General features: G+C 38.5%; 2 protein-coding genes across 2 annotated transcripts in view; both read right to left on the bottom strand.

Annotated features, from left to right (window-relative positions):
* The window catches only part of LOC103185587 (anoctamin-2), a 36705-nt gene extending 33940 nt beyond the window's left edge, over positions 1-2765 (bottom strand). The window contains exons 1-2 of the mRNA XM_042335031.1: positions 2606-2765; positions 77-267 (exon numbers count right to left, since the gene is read on the bottom strand). Of these exons, the coding sequence (XP_042190965.1) occupies positions 77-267; positions 2606-2765 (351 nt within the window). The remainder of the gene's footprint in view (positions 1-76; positions 268-2605) is intronic.
* Positions 2766-6265: 3500 nt separating this feature from the next.
* The window catches only part of vwf (von Willebrand factor), a 41817-nt gene continuing 26340 nt past the window's right edge, over positions 6266-21742 (bottom strand). Inside the window, exons 37-52 of the mRNA XM_007904158.2 lie at positions 19654-20001; positions 18758-18963; positions 18338-18440; positions 17959-18033; positions 17250-17354; positions 16686-16888; positions 15722-15871; positions 14957-15076; positions 14122-14302; positions 13195-13235; positions 12643-12762; positions 11511-11609; positions 10915-11043; positions 10753-10792; positions 10340-10443; positions 6266-6807 (exon numbers count right to left, since the gene is read on the bottom strand). Coding sequence (XP_007902349.2) covers positions 6622-6807; positions 10340-10443; positions 10753-10792; positions 10915-11043; positions 11511-11609; positions 12643-12762; positions 13195-13235; positions 14122-14302; positions 14957-15076; positions 15722-15871; positions 16686-16888; positions 17250-17354; positions 17959-18033; positions 18338-18440; positions 18758-18963; positions 19654-20001 — 2210 coding nt within the window. The 3' untranslated portion in view covers positions 6266-6621. The remainder of the gene's footprint in view (positions 6808-10339; positions 10444-10752; positions 10793-10914; positions 11044-11510; positions 11610-12642; positions 12763-13194; positions 13236-14121; positions 14303-14956; positions 15077-15721; positions 15872-16685; positions 16889-17249; positions 17355-17958; positions 18034-18337; positions 18441-18757; positions 18964-19653; positions 20002-21742) is intronic.

The raw sequence follows: 21742 nt of genomic DNA, 5'->3' as shown, positions 1-21742 counted from the left end.
CGGTGATGGGTTTCCGCATGTGTCAGGCACTCGGCTGACCAAAATAAACCCTCCAGTCGCTTTCCCACGTACTTACCGATGGGCTGTTCGGCTCCTCCCCACTGACTCTGACTGAAGTTTCCTGCTCCAAAACCCCATTGATACTGTTCAAGTGCAGCTCCGTCAATCGCTCAGGAACCGTAAGATGTCTTTCAGAATGTGTCCGTCCATCACTTGCTGCTTCTGTAGGTGCTTTGTATGCACGATGTGTAAGGATTATTGGGCAATCTGTTCATAAGAGATTACAAAGGTCTCTTTGTATAACCACTGTAGTTAGTTGTTGCAGCAAGCTTGAGCAAAGACTGCAGCAAAATGCAATCTTTCTAAGTCATTTTTCAAATGATGTATTTTACACAACATATTCCAACATGTGAAATATTCTAACCTGGATAAATAGCTTCTAAATTTTGTCAAATAGCAGTTAACTTTATGATACATTATCGAAGATAGCACTGCAAAATGATATATGATGTATAAAATGAATTTTTGCGCAGATGAAGTTTGTTCAAAGATCAAATTATTTAAAGTTCTTTAAAACTCTTCAGAAAAATTGCATAATCCATTTTATAAGGCTATTTTTATCATGGGGGAGGGGTCGATGGTGGGTGGGGGGGTGGGTGGTATGAGGAGGGGGTTGGCGTGTTTGCAACCAGTTGTTTTTGCCAGCGCAGTTGTTTGGATTCATTTTTTATTTTAATCAAAATTATTCCTAAATTTCTGAACAAGCATTGAATCCTTTTCACACTGTCCCCAGAGAGCTGAGCTGTACAGTGAGAGAAAGTTATCAGGGTTTGTCCTAAGACATCAGTGCCAACTGAGGCAAATAGAAATACAGATAAATAAATAAATAAATAAATAGAAATACCTCACATAAGTGGTATCATACATTCAATATGACTTTTGCAAAGCACAAGTTATGTCAAACTTTCATAGAACATAAACTCTTGAACAGACTTGGGCAGATGTACGACTTAGGCAATTATACGATGTATACACATCAGACTTATGTGAGTTTTACTATATAGTCAGTGCTGTATTTATGGTCGTTGATGTGTATTCAAATGATTTGTTTCTACGTACAGGCAGGTTGAGCTGTCAGGCTGCATGTTCAGGCTTGTTAAGTCATGGTACTGTTTTGACATGGCTTTCCTGTATAGAATTTCCCCAGACTTACAAGGACGATCAAACAGCCAGAACTGATTATTGCCATTGTAACTTTCAAGACAAGTTGCATGCACTTATTGCCAACCGCCATCAATGCTTTGGAATAGGCCCAACAAAGTAAATAGTGTGAATTCCACAGCACAGACAGACAGACATACAGACAGACAGACAACAACAGTAACAACTTGCATTTACATAGCGCCTCTCACGTAGGGTAGCATCCCAGAGAGACAGAGCAGGGTTTGAAATTTGAAGTGTGGGGAGTTCTCAGGCAGTCTGCCTTGCCTGACCATCCTGAGATGATTGATTTTAGTAAGTTGCTGGAAGTCCTGCCCGCTCTCTCTGCCAATACAATGAAGTGATCCACATTCTGATAATGATTGGCAGAGCTCGTAAGTCCATTGGTCTATACTAGAGGCACCAATTCTATATGGAAGTAGAACTAAGCCACTTAGCATCAGCAGATTTGCACTGTAAACTGTCAATTAAACCAGCAACATATCCTTCTGAATGTATGGAGTCCCATTTTTAAGATCTGCATATATACTTATCTACTGAAAAGTGTATTTTGTTTATTTTGAGGGCAAACCACATGTTCTGTTCCTGATTGAAACCGTTACTGAGTTACGGTCATAAATCAAGCGTTGGGTATAATGTTAACATTTGCATTTCACTATGAAATTTTAGATTGAAATATAATCGTCAGAAAATACTTTGCAGACCGAATACATATGTGGATTAGCATTAGAGCTATCCTGCCCCACCAGTATCATGCAATCTGAAATCAACTAAACTGTTTCATGAACCAGATAATGACACTTTAGTGAATAGTACTGTATCTCTGATATGACGGATTGCTAGAGCAAAATAACATCACTTCACCATGGGCCTACACTGAAGTACAGTATTTCCTCAGAGCTCAACTACATCAGCTATTGCAGCTACGTTAAAGCATTCAATCTGTTTTGAAAGTGTCCTCCTAATACAAGTAAACACTGCAAAGTATTATTACAGTAGAAAATAATCCGAGACAGAAGGTTCATATATAATTCCTTGTCTGGAACCAACCAGATCAACCTGCACCGCATTTACTAGATACATTTCATAAATACCACATTTATAAAAAGCCTAAAAAGAACCTCCTGCTACTCTTCATCGACTTGTTTGAAGCCTCCAACACTTAGAATGACTGCTCACACGTCTCGGTCATTAATGGAAACCCGACCAAAACATCGAATGGATTGAATCCCATCGAATGGATTTATCCCATCGAATGGATTGAATCCCATCTCCTCAATGGAACGGCCCCGCTTCAAACACAAGAGCTCCACAAGCTTGTTTCTTTCTCTCCCCACCCCCCCCCCCCCCCGATTCCTTCACTGACAGAAAAGTGGACACTTACCGGGCACTTGCCGGCCGTGGTCTGCCATGTTGCGAGGGGAGGTGTCGATCTGATCTGACACGGGGCTAATCGCCTGTCTTTGTTGTACTGTCACATTGTACAATCTGTTTCTAGCTGTGCACTGGGCTAATCTGCGGGCAGCTCTTGTAGCTAATTCCATGACTGAACGAAATGTGTTAGGCGAGCCATAAACAGGCAAACAGACAGTGCATCTTCCCCTTTAATCACCACTCAACAAGTAAAATCATCTGCAAAGCCTCCATCGCCCTCTCGTTTCAACTTCCCTTCACTTTCACCCGTGTTCAAATCATCGATGCGTTGAATCATTTGGTGCAATTCTTCCAAATGACGCTTCTTAAAGGAAGGGAAATAAGTTATCCACACAGCCTGCTCAAACCGCACTCTCACCGCCAGTTCACAAAGAAACACGATAGGATAAGTCCTCTCTTGTAAAGGTATATCTTATGGTTACTCTACCACATGCTGGCAGGCGTGGAAAAAATAATGTCCCAGCAAAGCACCTTTAGAGAAAATGCTTGCGATAAAATCCAAGGTTCAGCGAATCTCTTCGAATCCTCTTGCCTGTGTTTATACTGTCCCTGCAATCTCACATTGCAATCAATGTAACGGTATGAATTCCAGATTTTTAAATGTTAATTATTCATCTTGTAAATGAGTGCACGGTTAGAACGTGCAAGTTTTCAGCCAGGTGCACCGGTGATCTCACATACAGTACATCACATCATGCTACTCGTGTGGTTTGTTTTGCACAAAGGATTCATATCTCAACAGGTAAAAGAAAGTCTACGACAATTGTCTTGTTTTACATTAAGGAAAAAGTCATGCGGGCAACTTGCATTTTGTTTTATTTAATAATCCCTTCAAAAACAAACAGATAAATAATTAAACAAATAAATAAATAATTGGGTCGCTCAATCCGCACCTGTTTGACGTGTTTCTCCCATAAAATATACAGTCAATCCGCTTCACTTTACACTCCGTGAAGCGCTTTGAGACATCTCAGCAATGTGATAAGGTGCTATATCAAATGCAAGGATTATTATTATCATTATATTCTCTGTATAATGTACGCAGTGTTTAAATTGAAGAGGCTAGGTGCGATTATTCACAACGTTCTTTGACAGCAGGTACAGGGGACAGAAGGGCAAAGAATGTAATCCTCCACTACATTTGTCAGATGATCAGTTTAGCTGAGCATTCAACCGTATCTTAAGGCTGGAGAGTAGAGCAAAGTAGAGCTTGTTGCTGTTAAAGCACCATAGGTTGCCCATTTATAATTTCAAAACACTCTGTTGTGTAACACATACATTAGCAGATGAAATAGGCTGACAAGAGAAGGATTCTTGTACCTTACCTTGTCCCAAGAACCCAGCTGTTATGTCTCTTCATTTGACTGTTGTTTAAACTGTTGCTGTTTAATTATGCAGTCAACCTAGCAGCGAAAGTGCAAGAGTATTTGGCTGATTTGTATCAGATGTAAATCAGAAAAACACCAGCTGAGCCACCGAACATAAGGTACAAAGTAGCACAAACATGAATAAATCTTATGCTTGAGATCACAACAATAATAATAATCCTTGCATTTGATATAGCCCCTTATCAAGTCGTTGAGACGTCTCAAAGCGCTTCACAGAATATACTGTAAAGTGAATTGACTGTATATTTTGAGGGCAAAACGAGACTGGCAATTGTACGCAGCAGGGTCCCACAAACAGTCAGGAATTGAGTGATCAAATAATTATTATTATTATTGGCGTTTTGCTCGAAAGGTGTGACTGTGTATGAGAAGAGGGCATTGGGATTCTGACCCACACAGAAACGCCTCACCACTTCCATAGAAGCAGTTTCACTTCACTAGTTGTGGAGTGTACGACTTTTTCCCCAGTTGGGAAGACATGAGTTAGTTGCACACTCTGTTTATGCTCAGAGTACCCAGTTGCAGGTTGGCAAAGTCAAGTCATTAGGCTTATTTAAAATTGGGGTAATAATCATAATTCTGCACCTGATGTTTGAAGTAGGTAGAGAACAGATTCCTGGTGATTTACACAGCAATACAGAGAATATCAACAGGGTAATCTTTCAGAGCTGTTCTCATGTTCTTCCCACAAGCTGAGTACAGAGTAGCATGAATCCAACAGTATGCTACGGTTGACAGGTTCTGTTAAAAAAAATCCAAGGCCCAGTCACCTGTGGAACTAATTCTCTTTCGTTGATGCAGCAATAAACTGAAGATCAAGTTGTACCAGAACTTATGTATCACCAAAGTCATACCAACTCGTGAATTAACCGGGAATGCATCTCGTTGACCTGCAGAAACTCCAGGCACTGGAGGTAGATTGCATCAAGCTCTTGCATGTTGGCATGACACCTTTCCTATTATCAGCAGAAGTCACTATTGGGGACTCAACAAATCATTGCATAGTAGACCTCTACTGGCAGGAAAAGGGATCAATATAAAATCAGGCCTGTGGGATTTCAAAGCAGTATCTTCCCATGTTTAATTCTAAGCGTAGAATTATATACTGTACTTTGAATTTCATTAATAGGTGAAAGGTTGGCATTTCTTCAAACATATCGAACCAATGCAAATACATGTTCCCTAAATAGATCATCAAAAATGAAAGAAATCAGGTTTAGAAATGTTGTTGTAATCCCATTCGAAACTTCACGCTTCGAAAATAATCACTCTGTGTCTAAGAGGAATTCTTTGGGATAGAATGTTAAGAAGCTTTATATCAGACCTCAGCAATACAGACACAAAAAAAAACCAAATAGATATTTATCTAAAATCTTGCTACCAGCATGGGGCAACACCATAGAATGAGGCAATTGCAGCATCTCACTGAAATGCCACTCATTTCTGTTAAGATGGGATCGTTGTCTGCTTGTTGTATGACGTATCCATCACAGAGATATTTGGTTTGAGTAAATACAAAAGCCTAATAGGCTTTGTCATCTAAAAATTGCAACCCGTATGCTTGCTATTGCTACTGATTATCATAAGCATTATAAATCATTCCATGCGTGTCACCCTATCAGATTAGGAGGCTGCTAGACAAGTCCACATCTTATTATCTGCACACAGGGCTTCATCCCACGTACACTAACAGCTGTTCATTTCAAATTTAAAATAATGATTTTGCAGCCACAGGAAACTAAGTCGATATTAATCGTGAAGATATACATTTAAGACACCTCAGTTCAATGGCTTGTCAGTGTACGAATGCTCCAGTATAATCCCAATAATAATCCTGGCCTTTGATATAGCGCCTTATCATGTCTCAAAGAGCTACACAGAATATATTGTAAAGTGGATTGACTGTGTATTTTATGGGCGAAACCGGCAACCAATTGCGCGCAACAGTGTCCCACAAACAGTCGTGGATTGAGTGACAGAATTCCAATACTGAGGAGCAATGTTACCACAGATTTAGGAAACTAACAAGACCTGGAAATAAGATACTAACTTCTATCACAACAACCTTCAGCTGCTTTCACTAAAGCAGCTCAGATTCTAGGATAAATGCAAAATAGAAAAGATAGATACACCACTTGATGTGTCAAATTGTAGGAAAACCGAATCGAAGTAACTTATATTGACAACTAATAGAATCATTTCGAGAAAAAAAATCGCCATTCTTTGAATGTCCAGCAGAAACTTCTTTTATAATACAGAACTAATGAATGGTTCGATACAAATAAGCTTTACAATGTTCCTTTGTGTAAATGCCAAACTATTACATTCAACCCTGTGATGGCAGTAAGACAGGTATACATTCAGAATGGTTCATACATCAAAGCAAGATGAGGCTATGGTATTAACCACATTTACAAGTGTGTGTTATTAGCAAGCAAGAACGCTTATACATCATATCAGTGGTTGATTAACGGCACCAAAAATGATCACCCAATACTGAATTTAGCCTTATGTGAAATGCGAGGCTCCAGTTCTGATAGGAATTGCCACTTTTACTATCTTTGGGCTTTTCTTTTGTTCATTCGCAGTGGCGGCTGACACAGGCACATTCTTGCATATCTGTTACTTCATGGTGTAAGACGGTCCCATTTTGACATTTCAGTGGCACCAGCAACTTTGTTGAAGCGGTCGCTGAACAGCAAACACATTGATTTTGCACTCCATCATTCTGCACAGAGTAGGCGGATTTACTTGAACAGCGCCCCTGAAAAAGAACACAATTATGAGTCCATAACTGGATAATTGATACAATAAGCTTGTCGATAGTTTAAAAGCAATTTCCGCTTTTATTATTTAGGAATTTTGTTTGATGAGTCAGGTGTATGATAAATACAGAGATCATCTTAGCCATACAAAACTGCTGAGAGTTTCCACAAACAAATGGAAATGACATAGTTCTGGAATGGAACGAGTACTCTTTCCACCGAGGGTCTTAATCGTCTAAAGTTTAACCACAGGTTTGCAATTGCCAAGGCTTGGGGAGCCCCGAGTGACCATTGAGGGTATTGCTGGAAATTAACCAGATAAAACCATGCAATTTGCAATTGCTAACAAGGCAAGCTTCCCACACTACCATTTAGTGCTTTGCCTTGCAGGGTTTACTGAGCTGAGTGGGAAGAATGCCCGTCTCCAGTCATGAAGCCCTTTGAGATGTCCTCCCAACATCAAAGGTGCTATATAATTGTTAATTTCTGTTATGTTCAAAATAGTTTCCGATTAAACCGCACACTCTTCAAATATGCTTTTGTTTTTCTTTTGGGTATAACATGTTACGTTTTAAGGTTAGAGAATGGAAACGGTTTCAGTTTGGGGTTTACAGGAACACCATCAATCATTCAAGTCCAGTTTAGTGAAAATGCCAAGTTATGTACAGTTTGGTGTTGTACATTAACACTGTCCAAATTCACTCACCTGAGAACTCTAACAAGTAGCAAAGAGAAGAATATTCTTTCCAATACTTCGGGCAGGATTTGAGCCCAGATCGAAGCAATAAATATGCAGTAAAATCTCTTTTATTGACAGAAAGTTATTTGTCGTGTAGCCTAGCTATTAGAGGAATATTAGATAACTGATAATATTCTAATATACATACAAGTTGTAAACAGTTAGCTATTTACGGACTTTACTACTTGATTACCTGGCCTCATTATATTCCTACTCAATGCCATAATGTTACATAAAACACTCGTGTGGTTATATGACATACAACTGTATGAGAAAACCCTAACATCTTGAGTTAGTGTTGGTCATGAAACTAAGAGATTCAATAAACCTCTAATTTCAATTCTGCTTTCATTACCAAAAGCTCAGGCACAGGTGAATGAATGAATGAATGAATGCCACTTGTACTTGCAGATAGCAGAAGCGTGGAAATAGTGTGTAGGAGGAGAAGAGGGGGAAAGAATGGGAAGTGAAGAAATCCAACCTTTAAATCGCTTTAACAGTTTAATAGATATAATATTATCATTTCGCTGATAGTGTGCACCACGGTGGCAAACAACGGTAGTGTTGTAAATCTCACACGTCATATTCCAGCACCATGTCCCTTTTATTTAACTGAATATTGACCAGGTGAAATATGCAGCGCAGCCACAAGTTTTTGGAGAACAGCACACTTTGAGGCTTTTCATTGAACAATAAAGAGGTTAAATTGGGCTTATAAATGTGACTCTGAAACATTTTAAGGAGGTGCCTCTGATGGTGTACAATCGGGTGCAAGGCTGTGGCACGCACAGCGACTGTTCTGAATTATTTTAATGAGTCTCAAATGACTGCAATCTGTTTTACAGCTCTTTATCCTGCTGAGATCTGGCAAATTCAGAGTTTGAATATAGTCAGAAACCAGTACTGTTTGCAAGGTCTGAGGCTGAAATGTATACAGGAGAGATTTTAGTTTATAAATTTAATGAATAAAAACAACATATGGTTATGATGTGTACATTTCATGTGTAACTCTGACTTATATGCCCCATGAAAAATTGATATATGGATTCCACATGTTGTTCTGAGATTGAGATTTTTCAGATATAGCTTGTAAAGGCTGCCATATATTCTTACGAGATTGGTTGAAAGGAGTTGTTTTGTTGACTGGGTTAATGTTACAATCAGGGTTGTGCTATATTAATAATAGTAATGCTTGCATTTGATGTAGCGCTTTATCAAGTCACTGAGACATCTCACAATTTCTCATGGAATTTACTATAAAGTGTAGACTGTGTATTTTGTGGGCAAATTTAGCAGCCAATTTGTATACAGAAATATCCCACAAACAGCCATGAAGTGAAAGATCAATTTTATCTGGGGGATTCTTGGCCAAGACACAAGGAGAAAGTTCTTTCTGTTTTCAAATAGCTCCATGAGATGATTGTAGGATGATAAAAGACAACTCACTTGTAATCTATTCCACATTCACGGTTACAATTTTGATTCAGAATAAATGCGACACTTAATAGATAAGTTGCTATGCTTTAGAACAGTAAGGTGCAGGAATAAAAACTCCACTCACCTCGCTTCAGTTATAATAATAATCCTTGCATCCTCTCAAAGCACTTCACAGAATATATGGTAGAGTGCATTGACTGTATATTTTGTGGGCAGCCAATTGGGCCCAGCAGGGTCCCACAAACAGTTGTGGATTGAGTGGCCATTTTTTTAATATATAAAATTAATTTATTTTTTTGAAGGGATTATTACCCCCTGGAAAAGCAATCCACCACAGTTAAAAGACTGCAGATCAATGGAAACCAAGGAGAACACAGAGAGATGCCTAACTGGAAATATACACATGAAAACCACAAACAATTAGATTTAATTAGTTCATGATCTCTTCCAATTGAATCATCACAAGTGGAGAGTAAGCAGAATAATTTGACATTTACGGTTAGTTCCTAAGTGGGGGTGGGAGAGGGTAAAAAAGCCTTTAACTTGGAACTAAATTGCTCAGTTTAATCACATTGCTGAATAGCCCACTGCAGCTCGCCTTAGCTGGCGTAATAGAGAATGTGAGTGCCAATAAAAAGTTTAGTAGGAGATTATACCAAGCACTTAGATTTCCTAACTTTCATGAAAGGTACACTTTAAACTATCAAAAGTATTTTGGATGTTTTGCACTAACTATTGAATGGCAACTCGGGAACTCAACACAAAACACTTTTATGGCTCACTTAAGCTTACAGCTCTGGCTGCAGTTTTCACTGACTTTCATTGACTGGGGTGCATTGATTGATACTATGCAGGCAAACAATAGTTAATCTATATCAGAAACATGCCCCAAACAGCAATGATAGGATTGACCAAATTTAACTTGTGCTTTTTTTAAAAAAAACAAGCAGATGTTTCATATGTTGCAAATCAATCTGAAATGCACATCACTTGAGGAAAAGCACGTACAGATCAGGGAGGGATGGGGGCCACCCTAACACAACTGCTTTGGAACCATCATGTCTCATTGGGTTTATAATGGAATTATTGCGTAGAAATACAAGCGCTTTTGTGACATTGACAGCATAAGGCACTGTTTCAAACGCGAGGATTGTTTTTTTCATAATTCCCGTTAAAAATAAGTAACAGGAAGTAATCTCGTTTCAACTAATCAACAACTCTGTTTCAGTTCCCAACATAACAAGACTGACAAGGCCCCCTGGAAATAGTGTCGACTCAAGCCCCAAGAGGGGATGAGCAGAGATTAAGCTTTAAATATAATGTTATTATATATAATGTTATTTTGAGAGCTGTACCTCACAGTAATGAATGTTAACTTCATTTTCCGTCATGCAGTCATCAATTCTTATGTACTGAACCACTCCTGTTATTTTTCTGCAGAGCTGTGGTCTGAAGTCACCTAAATGGAAGAAAACATTAAACTATTATGCAATTTGTTATATTCCATCTCACACTGTACAACAGTTCAGTATGTTACTTCATCAATTTACATTCATTGTATAAATGCCCTGATTGGAATAGAGTATTTACTGTGGAAAGATCAATCTGTGTAAAGCAAATTTAGCTCAATGCTCAAATGTTTGCAGCCTAAATAAGCAGAGATGTTAATGATACACATGCATTGAACAATTACTGAACAAGCCCTTTAAGACATCCTCCTGACATGAAAGGCACTTATATAAATGTACGTTGTTTCGTAATTACTCACATGTGAAACAGCAAGTATTTTCCACAGGCACCACTTCACCCTAATGACCAAAACAAGAATTAACATGTATGTCAGATATTACTTTAATGTTCTGCAGGGATTATTTCATACCAACTAGAAAACTCCGTCATTTGAAGACATTGAGTAGACTGAGCCTCTTACCCCATCAGATTTACATTCTTCATGATCGAACGAAGGGCATACTGTTGTTTGCTTCTCCCAGGAAAACTCTCCTTTGTCATTTACTTTGCATTTGTGCCTGTCACAACCATCTTGGAGGTTTTCACCTGCCTGTTAAAACAGAGTGTTCTGGTTATAAATATATATACTAGAGTAAGTAAAAACTCCCTGGGTGATCGAGAAATAAATGTACCACACAGGCTTTGCTCAGTTAGCATTCAGCTGTTTGTGATCTTGATTGTTATCCATTGATCCTTGCTGGAAAGTGCACTTGTGGATGTTGGGTGAAAAAAAGGACTTAAGAACAGCTGCAACGATTTTCACTCGAATAGCCAAGCAAAAAAAAACTGTAATCAATGTAGTTTGCCTAGTTTATACTGCTGGAAGGCAATGGAGTAGAGTGATCTAACTAGACTTACATTTCTTGCTCCCAATTTCTCTTGATGGAGTTTGAGGATTAAACAAGAACATGTGCAAACAAGTGAGAAATCGCAGATATGGACCAGCGTTACATTACTCTGTGGAAAAGCATGTTGCAGTAACGAAACACTAGCAAATTACTTTTGACGAATACTAACGTTTAATTTAACCCGGGTCTCATTCTTCAGTTGAATAAGGCATCCTGTGGCAACACATTTTCCACAACAAGAACCGATTTCTTTCTGTGGAACATATCCCTGAAATATAAAATTAATAGGAAAGAGTTAGGGTCAAACTTTGTGATGAGAATACATTTGCTCTAGACTTTTGAGAAGAATCTGAAAATGTTATAGGCAGATTATTCATCTGGTATCGAAATGTCACAATATAAATGGGAGCAATGAATGTGTTTAGCAGAGATACACAGTAACTCAATAGAGAAACAAAGATCAAACCTTACTACCAATCAAAAGTGAAACAGCAATGTTATGTTAAACTACTATAATTTGCTGAAGTCTCCTTGTTTTCTTTGTATAGATGTGCAAAGAATCCATACTTTTCTATGAATAATATTTCAGTCTTGTCCTATCTACAGTGGAGCTCTGTTATAACATGGTGGTTAAAATCCATAGAATCCATATTGACTTGTTTCGCAGTGTATGAGAGCGACACTCAGCCTGCTTTGTGTTTGCCGACCGGATCTGGTGCTCTGAAGAATAAATGGTTAACTTCCGGATCATCAGGTTGCAGCAATGTCATTTCCTGTGTGGTGCATGTCGCTAGAAACCTGGACGTCACCCATTTTAACATGAGTTCCGAATGTCATGTGAGAAGTGGGATTGTGCACGTGTGTAGTGAATGGGGTTCACACTAGAACCACCCCATATCGAAATCCACAAAGAACTATGCTATATTAGGCCTATTTTAATGCAGCTTAACCATCGGTGACTGCACTTTCAGCCATTACGTCCCAAAAAACTCTGGAACACTCTTTCTCTATCCCACTGCTTTGTCCCTTCCTTCCCCATCTTCAGATCATGCCTGAAGACCTTCTTCTTCGACCGTACCTACACCTCCCCCTGGCTCGGTATCATGCTCCACTTCTGTCAAGCGCTCTAGCACACTATCCTGCATTAAATACAAGCTGTTGTTGTTGTAGTTGTTGTTAGTTTAAAGACCACCAGTTTCTAGAGAATGGCCTTCTGATATAAATTGTAAAAACATTGGACAATTGAAGGGTGCTGTAGCTCTATAGGAGATATCAATTAATAAAACTGAAAAATATCTTACATCAGGACAAGGATGGCACTCTGATTTCTTACATCGGAGAACATTTCTATTCTTCAACAGGCCTCTCTCTTGAAAGCATTGACACTCGGTGCAGTCATTTATCTTTATAGGCCCTCCCACCTAGATAATAGAAAGAAACACATGATCGTAAAATATGCAGCGAGAACAAAGTGAAGCACCAAATTTCAGGACAATATCCAACTGGTAGTGTATGTCAGATCACTGTTTTTTTGATGCTCGAAGGAGGGGAATGAACCAGAGGAGTAAAGGGATAGGCCAAGTGAGACTTGGAGATGAGGGTGGAAGGTATAGCCGAGTGGTGTGGCTTCAGTCAGGGGGAATATGTCGCCTGGGGTGATCCGGATTTCTATGAGGGCGAAGGTATCAATGTTTCCATCAACAATGAGATCGTTGATGGTGAGGGCTTTGTTGGAAATAGGGAATAGAATCATAGAAATTAACAGTTCAGGAAGTGGTTAGTTCCCTTGTCTCATCAAGCCTACACCAGGTGCTAGTATAGAATAGAATAAAGTATTTAAATCATTATCTTACCCCAATGATGGTGCCGTTTATTACACAAACATTTCCTGGAACTGAAAAAAACCCACAAAAAGGAATCACAATTTTATCTTCCTGAATTTACATCAGAATTCTACGATTTCTAAACTTACCAAAGCAAATCTTGGGCAAAGTTATAATTAACTAAATCTGATCTGTCCTACTTCTGTCTTTGTTTAAACAGCACTGACGATATGACTAAAAACGCACAGATTGCAAATGCCCTCCAGATGAATAGCAACACAGCCAATAAGATGGAGAGCTTGGATTTTAACTATCTTAGCACCATCAAACTCACTCTTAGGCTGATTAATTCACTGGAGCTAGTCTCCCTCAGTGATAACATCAGCACTCACCATTCAAACAAACTCACTACACTTTATCGTAAATCCTGTGAAGAACTTTGAGATGTCCTCCTAACGTGAAGGTGCTATGCCAAATGCAAGGGTTATTTTTTTTTAATTGTAAAACTTTCAAGAACTCTTAGCGCACTGAGGGAACAAATAATTGAAACTTAATTATAATTATTCTTCACAATTGTTTTTTNAAAACGGAAAACTAATTGTTCTTTATAATAACACATTTTCTTCAGGGAGGTAAAATTTATGATGTTTGATAGCATATTCCTCAGGATACTTTCTTACTATTCGTTAATTAAATCACTGTCTTAAAATGACCTGCCATTCACCACATCAATGGGTTGTGCTGAATGGCAGGTTAGTGTATCCTGATGATAGTTAAGCAACGGTAAAAATTTGTGATGTTTCATATTGCGTTCCTTGTGGAGTCATTCAACACTTTTTGACACTCCACAAATTTCATCTAAAAAAAAAGCCGTACTATACTTGAATGAGTTATCAAACCTGGCAAATTTTGGACTAAAAATTAGAGATGTAAAAATGAACCGGAACTCAAACTTACCGCAGTGGCAGACAGGACAGCATCCACTGTCTCTACAGCTAAGTTCATGTCCCAAAGGGCATTCAGGGATGTTTGCATGGTTACAGGGCGCATTCTTTTCATGCAGCACCACCTCTCCATTGACCATTAGACATTCCATTAACATACATGGATTATTGGGGGATTCCCATTGCTCACCAGCCTGCACAATAAGAGAAGTCACATTCAGCAATTGGTTGATAGCAACTTCTACAAACTGTTCTTTAACTTTCTCTCCAAACACAACTACACCAAAATGTTGCAATAACTGCCTGAAGACTACCAGCAAAGATACCATCCATCAAAGCCGGGATGCTGACGTGCAATCAACATACAATGTCAGCCAAATATCTGCCATTGGCAAAGATTAAGAGCCACATGATTTTTCCTGAGCGGCATAAGGTTGCAATCATTATAAGATTAGAAACACGCAAACACATAAGGATCTGATATCTGCATTGTTTCGTTATCTACAATCAAGCTGGTCCAAACTTCTTTGGATATAAGACCTACAGAGGTATGCTCTTGTTGTTGGGTCTAAACTTATGAAGATAGTAGAGAAGAAATAATATCCTATCCTATCTGATCAATTCAAAGTCAGTCCCAAGGCCAATTTAGCACAGTATTTTGTACAAAGTAGACTGGATTACAGGTAATGTTCCAGTCATTTTGGTAGTCAAAACAGGAGTTATCCTCATGGGGAATGCTTGCTAAACTTTTCATTTATTGGGAAGCCCAGGTTAATTCATTCCTTTGAAGTTGATGTCAGCAAATAATCACAATCGAACACATTGAAAAAGTCATGCTCAATACTCACTGCATAGAGATGTTTCTGTGGGACAACATCACCCCTTTGGACAGCAATTTCTGTATATTCACACATTGACTGCCTGCATTTTCCACAACAAGCACCGTTCTCTTCAGTGTAGGTATATCCCTTCAGGAGAAGATTATTCTCAATGATTTCAGTATAAAACAGGAATTCATATTATCGCAAGAGACAGGTAATATCACCTGCGTGAGCTATCCTAACTATGCATCTGCGGGTTAATGTCAACACTTTTTAAAACCCTGAACAAAAGTTGAAATTGTACAAGTACAATTTCAACTTTTGTTCAAGTCACATGCTTGAGCGCTGGAGTTACCAGGAAAAAAATCCTGAAATTGGAGTATGTTCAAAGAGTATTGGAGATTAAATCCTAAATCTAGTCTCTGCTATTGTCTAAAGATCTCATTACAATTTGTGGTTCACCAAAAATATACATTATGTCCATCAGTTCCTTTGGGGTAGGAGGGTGCTTGAACTAATATGAACATATTACTTGCATAAATTCTTAATATTCTTAAATAATTGAATCTAGTCATTGTTAAATGATCAGATTAGAAACCATAAATAGCTTCTAATTGGTATGGAGAATGAATAGTAGTTTTATTAACAATAATAATAACAATAATGCCCTTGCATTTGATATAATGCTTTATCACATTGACAAAACGTCTCAAAGTGCTTTACAGGATTTTGATAAAATAAATTGTATTTAATCAGTATCACGTTATTGAAACACAATACAGTTTTACTTACAACTGGGCAATCCCTGATGCAGGTTTTTCTAGCACACTGCACAATATGAAGCCCTGTGACACTGTCCTTCCTCTCTGTGCAAGAGCACTCTTTGCAAGACTCCTCCCAGGTGCTTCCAACTTGGTAGAGAGCACCATTGTGGACACAAACCTGTCCAGTCGAAAATCAGAAGCGTTAGTCAAAACGTACAGTGGAGCCCCGTTACACCACAATAGTTGGGTCAATAAAATTCCAACCAATGTTCAAATAGGACATGATCAGCAGTCAGCGCATTGCATGGAGTGCAGATCAGCAGGTTTGCCATGGTAAACAGTAGCTGTCATGTTACTGCTTATATTATTCCGGATGACCTGGAAACTAACCACTTTTTAGCTTTTTAACAGAAAACCAGCCAGCATTTTCAAGTTAGCCAAATGACTTCTGTACCCATTTGGCTTTTTTGATAAGTAAACGTCAGTATTAAACCACAATCACACTGTAAGAGAACCCGTGTTATAACTAAAGTTTGTTATGACAGGGTTACACTGTATTTCATATACTACTTACTCAGGATAGTAATGTACTCTCTGAGTGATATATGTTCAGAGCAGTAATATATACTCCAGGATGTTTTAAAGAGAAATAGACAGATACATGGCTAACAGGGATATTTAGGGGTATGGTGAAAGGGTAGAACATTGGGATTAAAAGATATACTAAGATCTAACAAACTTGTGGTAAAACGGTTCAATGGGCTGAATAGCCTCCTCCTGTTCCTGTTTCAAGGATATACACCCAGAGTAACATGTGGTTAGGACGCTAATCTGCCACTTAGGGCAAGTAATTTGTATTGATAATAACTGAGGCTGAATGCAATTATACATTAGTGCTAAAATACACTCAATTCAGGTAGTAATGTACTCTGAGTACTATATGATCAAAGCATAATCATATGGTTACAGTAATAGGTCGGTCAGGCAGTTACCTCATTGGGTTCACAGGCAGACGTGGTACAATTGCAGTCATTGGTCATTGATTTGACTGAATATCCAACAGGGCAGTTTGCTTCTACATTTTCACAACTGCAAACACATTCATATTTGTCACAGCACTGTGTCTTTCTTATGTACGGTGCCCGGTGAGGTGGGCATGCCACAGACTGGGTTTCACACTGGTCCTTACTGCAGACTGCAAACACACAAACAGAGATTGGTTTTGTGAAGTGGCCATTTCCATCACTAAACAATACACCACCAACAACAGATTCCGTGTGTATAGAGTCTTTCACGTCGGGAGGACGTCCCAAGACGCTGGACAGTCTGGGATTTGGACGCAAGCAGGAATTTGGGATCAGGAGGGGTGGAGAGCAGGGAGGGTAGGGGTAGGAGGGTGACCCAATACGTTAATATGGTGTCTTACTCACGTGAAACATCCTAGACATCCATACATTGAATTTCATATGAAAACGAAAGTTGAAAGTGGCCGCGATAAGAAATGTAGAACGAAACAAACATTAAATAGTAAAAAATACATGTTTTCAAAAACTCACCACATTCATAAGCTGCCAAACAGGCGCCTGGATTTTTCAACGACAAACTAAGTCCATCTTCACATTTTGGAATAGCTGGTTGATTACACGACGGCAAATCACAGACTATAGAAGCAGGAAAAATAGGATTGAGTTGCTGTTAGTCAAATTTATTCCCAAACACCCAACAATCCCAAATAAGTGCATAAAATATTCAACGAATAGCACATCTGTTTCAGAGGCAGAGAAGTCTGACAAACATGTTATGTTTCATTCTTTGTTTCTATCAGGGATTTACTTGACAAGATAGGTTCAGAAGTAGGTCCTTTGGTCCATTTAAGCAAATCTGCTGGATGCTCCATAGAACTATATTAATCGAATAAATCTAAACCGAGGTGTGATTTCTTCCTACCCATTATGAACTACTGACTCTAATACCAGCAAAATAAGGAGAATGTTAATAGAGAGCTGTTTGCACAATAGATTCTTTAATAATATTACACTATCATCCATTAAAAGATACACCTGACTGCCCGCAACAGAGCCACAGAGGAGAGTCAATTAGCACTTGCGTTGTTCATACTGTGAGGGTTCAAATTACACTGTCCATAAAACATCCTCCTTCTAGAGCAAAACCCATAGTGAATGCCTCTAATTAAACAATATGAATACAGCATAGGGTATAACAAAGGGTCAATGTATTAACCTTATCAAAGTTAATAGTACGTACCACATTCATACTGTGAACAGCAGTTATCTACGTCATGGCTTATCTTTGGTATTTCACAAGGCTGACACCTCGGTACTGCAGGTAAGAATATAAGGACATAGCATCAATACTTAAAAAAATATTGCAAGAAAAACCTGATCACTAAAAATAGCCATTTTCTCATGGAATCTTTATAACAGGAGTTTCCATTGTAAAGATACAACGGGGAAGATTTGACTGGAAAGATCTCAATTTTTAACAAGCTATGTTGATTAGACTCTTCTTCCCAAAGAAGTTTTGGAAATAAAAATCATAAACGTGGAGCTCCAGATGATGTAAGCACCAGTTTTGGATACCAATGTGCAATTTTCTTCACAAATTACAAGTCGTGCTGTTTTACCTGAGAGGGTTGGGCAAGGTTTGCTGGTGCAGTTGATTTGTCTGTTGGCTAAGCACATGCACAGTTGGCATGGGTTGTTTTGCGAAATCCATGTATCCAAGTACTGCATAACACAATGTGTTGAAGACCATTATTAGCCTCTGTGCTATTCAACAATGCACACATGACAATGGGTGAAAATTGCAAGCAGTAATAAGTTAATTACTACAAAATACAGTCAATTTCTTAATACGTCAAACGTTACTCGATGTGATCCTACACCCAACCCCATTCCAACACCTTAATTGGGCATGAAGCCATTCTGCTCTCTGTACTTTACGTTTTGTTGAGTTAAAACATTATTCTGCTCCTCCTTCATTATGATGGAGTCATTTCATTTTCTTCCTTAATTTGTTGTATAAAATATTATTACATCCTTACCTGGTGAGGTGTTCCTTGATCATCTGTGCATTCAGTGCAAGCCTCATCGGTCACACATTTTCCTTCTAATAGCAACTTCCCTTCTGGACAGAAGCAGCCCTCAGTTGGAGAATCCAGGCATTGAGTGCTGTTGGTGATGCTGTCACAATGATGAGTGCAACTTAATCTACAAGGTTCATACACCATGGAAGCAGAGCACTGCATAGCTGAAAAGAAGTAAGATTTAGGAAAGAGCTACCAATCAATAGAAAACATTAGACTCCTCAATGAAGGTTGAGATTCTGCAAGGAATTAGGTTCACAATGCTTTGAAACTCAACAGACATGCCTGGCTTCATTGGGTATGTTTCTTTAGAGCCATTTAACCCCAAGTCGATGAGGTTTAACTACTCATTTCATCAACTTCACAAAGAAAAGGGATGAGTGAGCCCATGAACAAGCATCTGATCCCAATTGTCAACTCTCTGAATCACTTGACAATTTTGCACAATATCTTAACATATTTCTTAATTAGGAAATCCAGAGGTTTGTGACAATGACTCTTGGAAAATCGCTCCAATCCAATCTATTTTCAGAACAGGGATTTCTCTGGTCAAAGTGATGTGTGTGATATCCTTCCAGATCCTGGAAAGAGATCCAACTTACATTCTCAATTAAGAAACCAATTTCTTAAGACTTTAAAATAGACCTGATGCTTCATCAGTAAGTTACTCAAGTGTCCCAGATATTGCTATGAACACATTTCGCTCCACCTCAAGAATTCAGGGACGTATTTTGAAAAAGATTCAACGCCTGCTTGTGGGATTAGGATAGGATGACTATTTCAGTTCCACCAATTAAGACTTGCGTGTGAAATTAAACTGTAGCATAGAAAGTGCAGAGAAATAAATCACTTACGACAGAAATTGTCCGTCCTCCACGTGACACAGATGCGATGAAGTTGGCACCTGAAGCTGTAAGCCGAAATGGACGCACACTCATTAGTATCACATGCATCCTGCCGACATTGGGTGAGGTATGGTTGTACATCAACTACATCATGACATGCGGCAAATGTGGATGACAGCAAAACACTGCACTTATTACTTTCTGTTTCACAAGGTCGGGGCACCACTGGTGCCTTGTCATTGCAACTGTACAACGCTGATTCTTTAAGTGTCCATTCTTGTATAAACTTTAGGGTGTCATTGGTTAGGGAGCCATCCTGCAGCTCAAAATCATTGAGCTGGTTATTGTCGCATTTTCCTGTAAGATAAAATCAATAAGCAGTTGGAAAGTTGAATTAATCTTTTATCGTGAACAAAATAAACCTACCAATGGATTGAAATGTAATATATCGCTGTTAAACAACATTATAACAGTTGAATTTCTGTGAAGTGGCTGGTGGGACAGTGTGTTGGTGTGACAAAGTGTTATATTGTGAGAAATTGAGTGTAATTACCTTACACACAAGTATCGGATCACTGCCAGTCACTAGAGGGAAGCACTGAGGTGCTTCCTCAGAGAAAGGAATAACTGATACAGGAATACACTGCTGGAGCTCTGGGACAATAATAATATACAAAAAGTAATCCTTGCATTTGATATAGCGCTTTAAAACATCTACGAGACGTCTCAAAGCGCTTCACAGGATATACTGTGAAGTGAGTTATCAAATATTTTGTGGGCAGAACAAACCAATGACAAATAGGGTCAATTTTGTAAAATTACGATAAATACAAGGTCAATTTAGCCACTTTACAAAATAACAAAGTGATTGTATGGTGTGCAATAAGAACACATCATAAAAATCCTAAAAACAGAAATAAAAATATACAGTAATTGATATTCTTGAGAAAATGTTTAGAGATTAAAAAAATGAGCGACTGTGGAGAAGGCAGACGGAGTGTTACCCTCACAATAATACATGCACTGAATGCAGAGAGATTAATGTTCAATCCTTTTCCTTTTAAAGAATAGAGGTTTAAAGTTCATGTGTCTGTGAAGGAGTTCACAGCAGGCTACCACCGTACATATTCATCATTTTATATACAAACCGGATATCTGATTTATTCAAGATATAAGTAGAACAATTTGTATACCCGTGAGAAGACTGCCAAATATACAAACCTCTTCAATTTGTCTCCTTCTGCTACTTCCTTACTATATATCTTCACTGCTGTCTGAGTTTGTCGTAAGCTTACTGACCTAAGCAACAAACTGATTGACATCAAAATAATAAAAATCATAATAATCCTTGCATTTGATATAGCGCCTTATCACGTCATCGAGACATCTCAAAACCGCTTCACAGAATATATTGTAAAGTGAATTGACTGTGTATTTTATGGGTGAATTATCTATTCATACTGCTTTTACAGATCAGGTTTTCAGACCATTCTTGACCAGATTTCCTGGCGCCTTACTTTCCTAACCTCCTTTTACTATCAGACCAAAGCGCTTCGAGACGTCTCAAAGATGTGATAAAAAAATGCAAGAATTATTATTATTATTACTGCTCGCTTCCCCCACAATTAATTGGCTCCAGCTCAATAAAGAGAAGTCGCAGCAAACTTTGTCGTTTTTGTATATGAGGAAATCACAAGGAAACTCATATCACCAAGCCAAATTACTAAGAGCCACACGTATGCATGGAAATTTCCATTTGTCTGGAACTGAGAAGGCAATCGTGAGGTAGAGGAGAGGGGATTTGGATGATTCGAGTCTCATGAAGAATATAAACACCAACATGGACTAGTTAAGCTGAATGGCCTGTTTCAATGCTGTATTGTTCTATGTAATTGTATGTAAAAAGCTTCATTAGAGTCCAATGTAATAGACTTAATTCCATCCATCAATAAAATGCCATTAAAGACTTATGGGGAAAACTGGTCCATGCATTTGAGTTTCTATCTTGCAACCTGACAACATGCCCCTTAAAACTTACATAACATTTTTCACCCGGTTTTAAAGTTATTCCATTGAAAACCTCATGGAAAGATATGCC

This window comes from Callorhinchus milii, unplaced genomic scaffold (assembly GCF_018977255.1).
Source record: "Callorhinchus milii isolate IMCB2004 unplaced genomic scaffold, IMCB_Cmil_1.0 Scaffold5, whole genome shotgun sequence".
NCBI classification, from domain to species: Eukaryota; Metazoa; Chordata; class Chondrichthyes; order Chimaeriformes; family Callorhinchidae; genus Callorhinchus; species Callorhinchus milii.
Note: the sequence above shows the minus strand (reverse complement) of the source record. Positions and strands in the feature narration are given on the sequence as shown.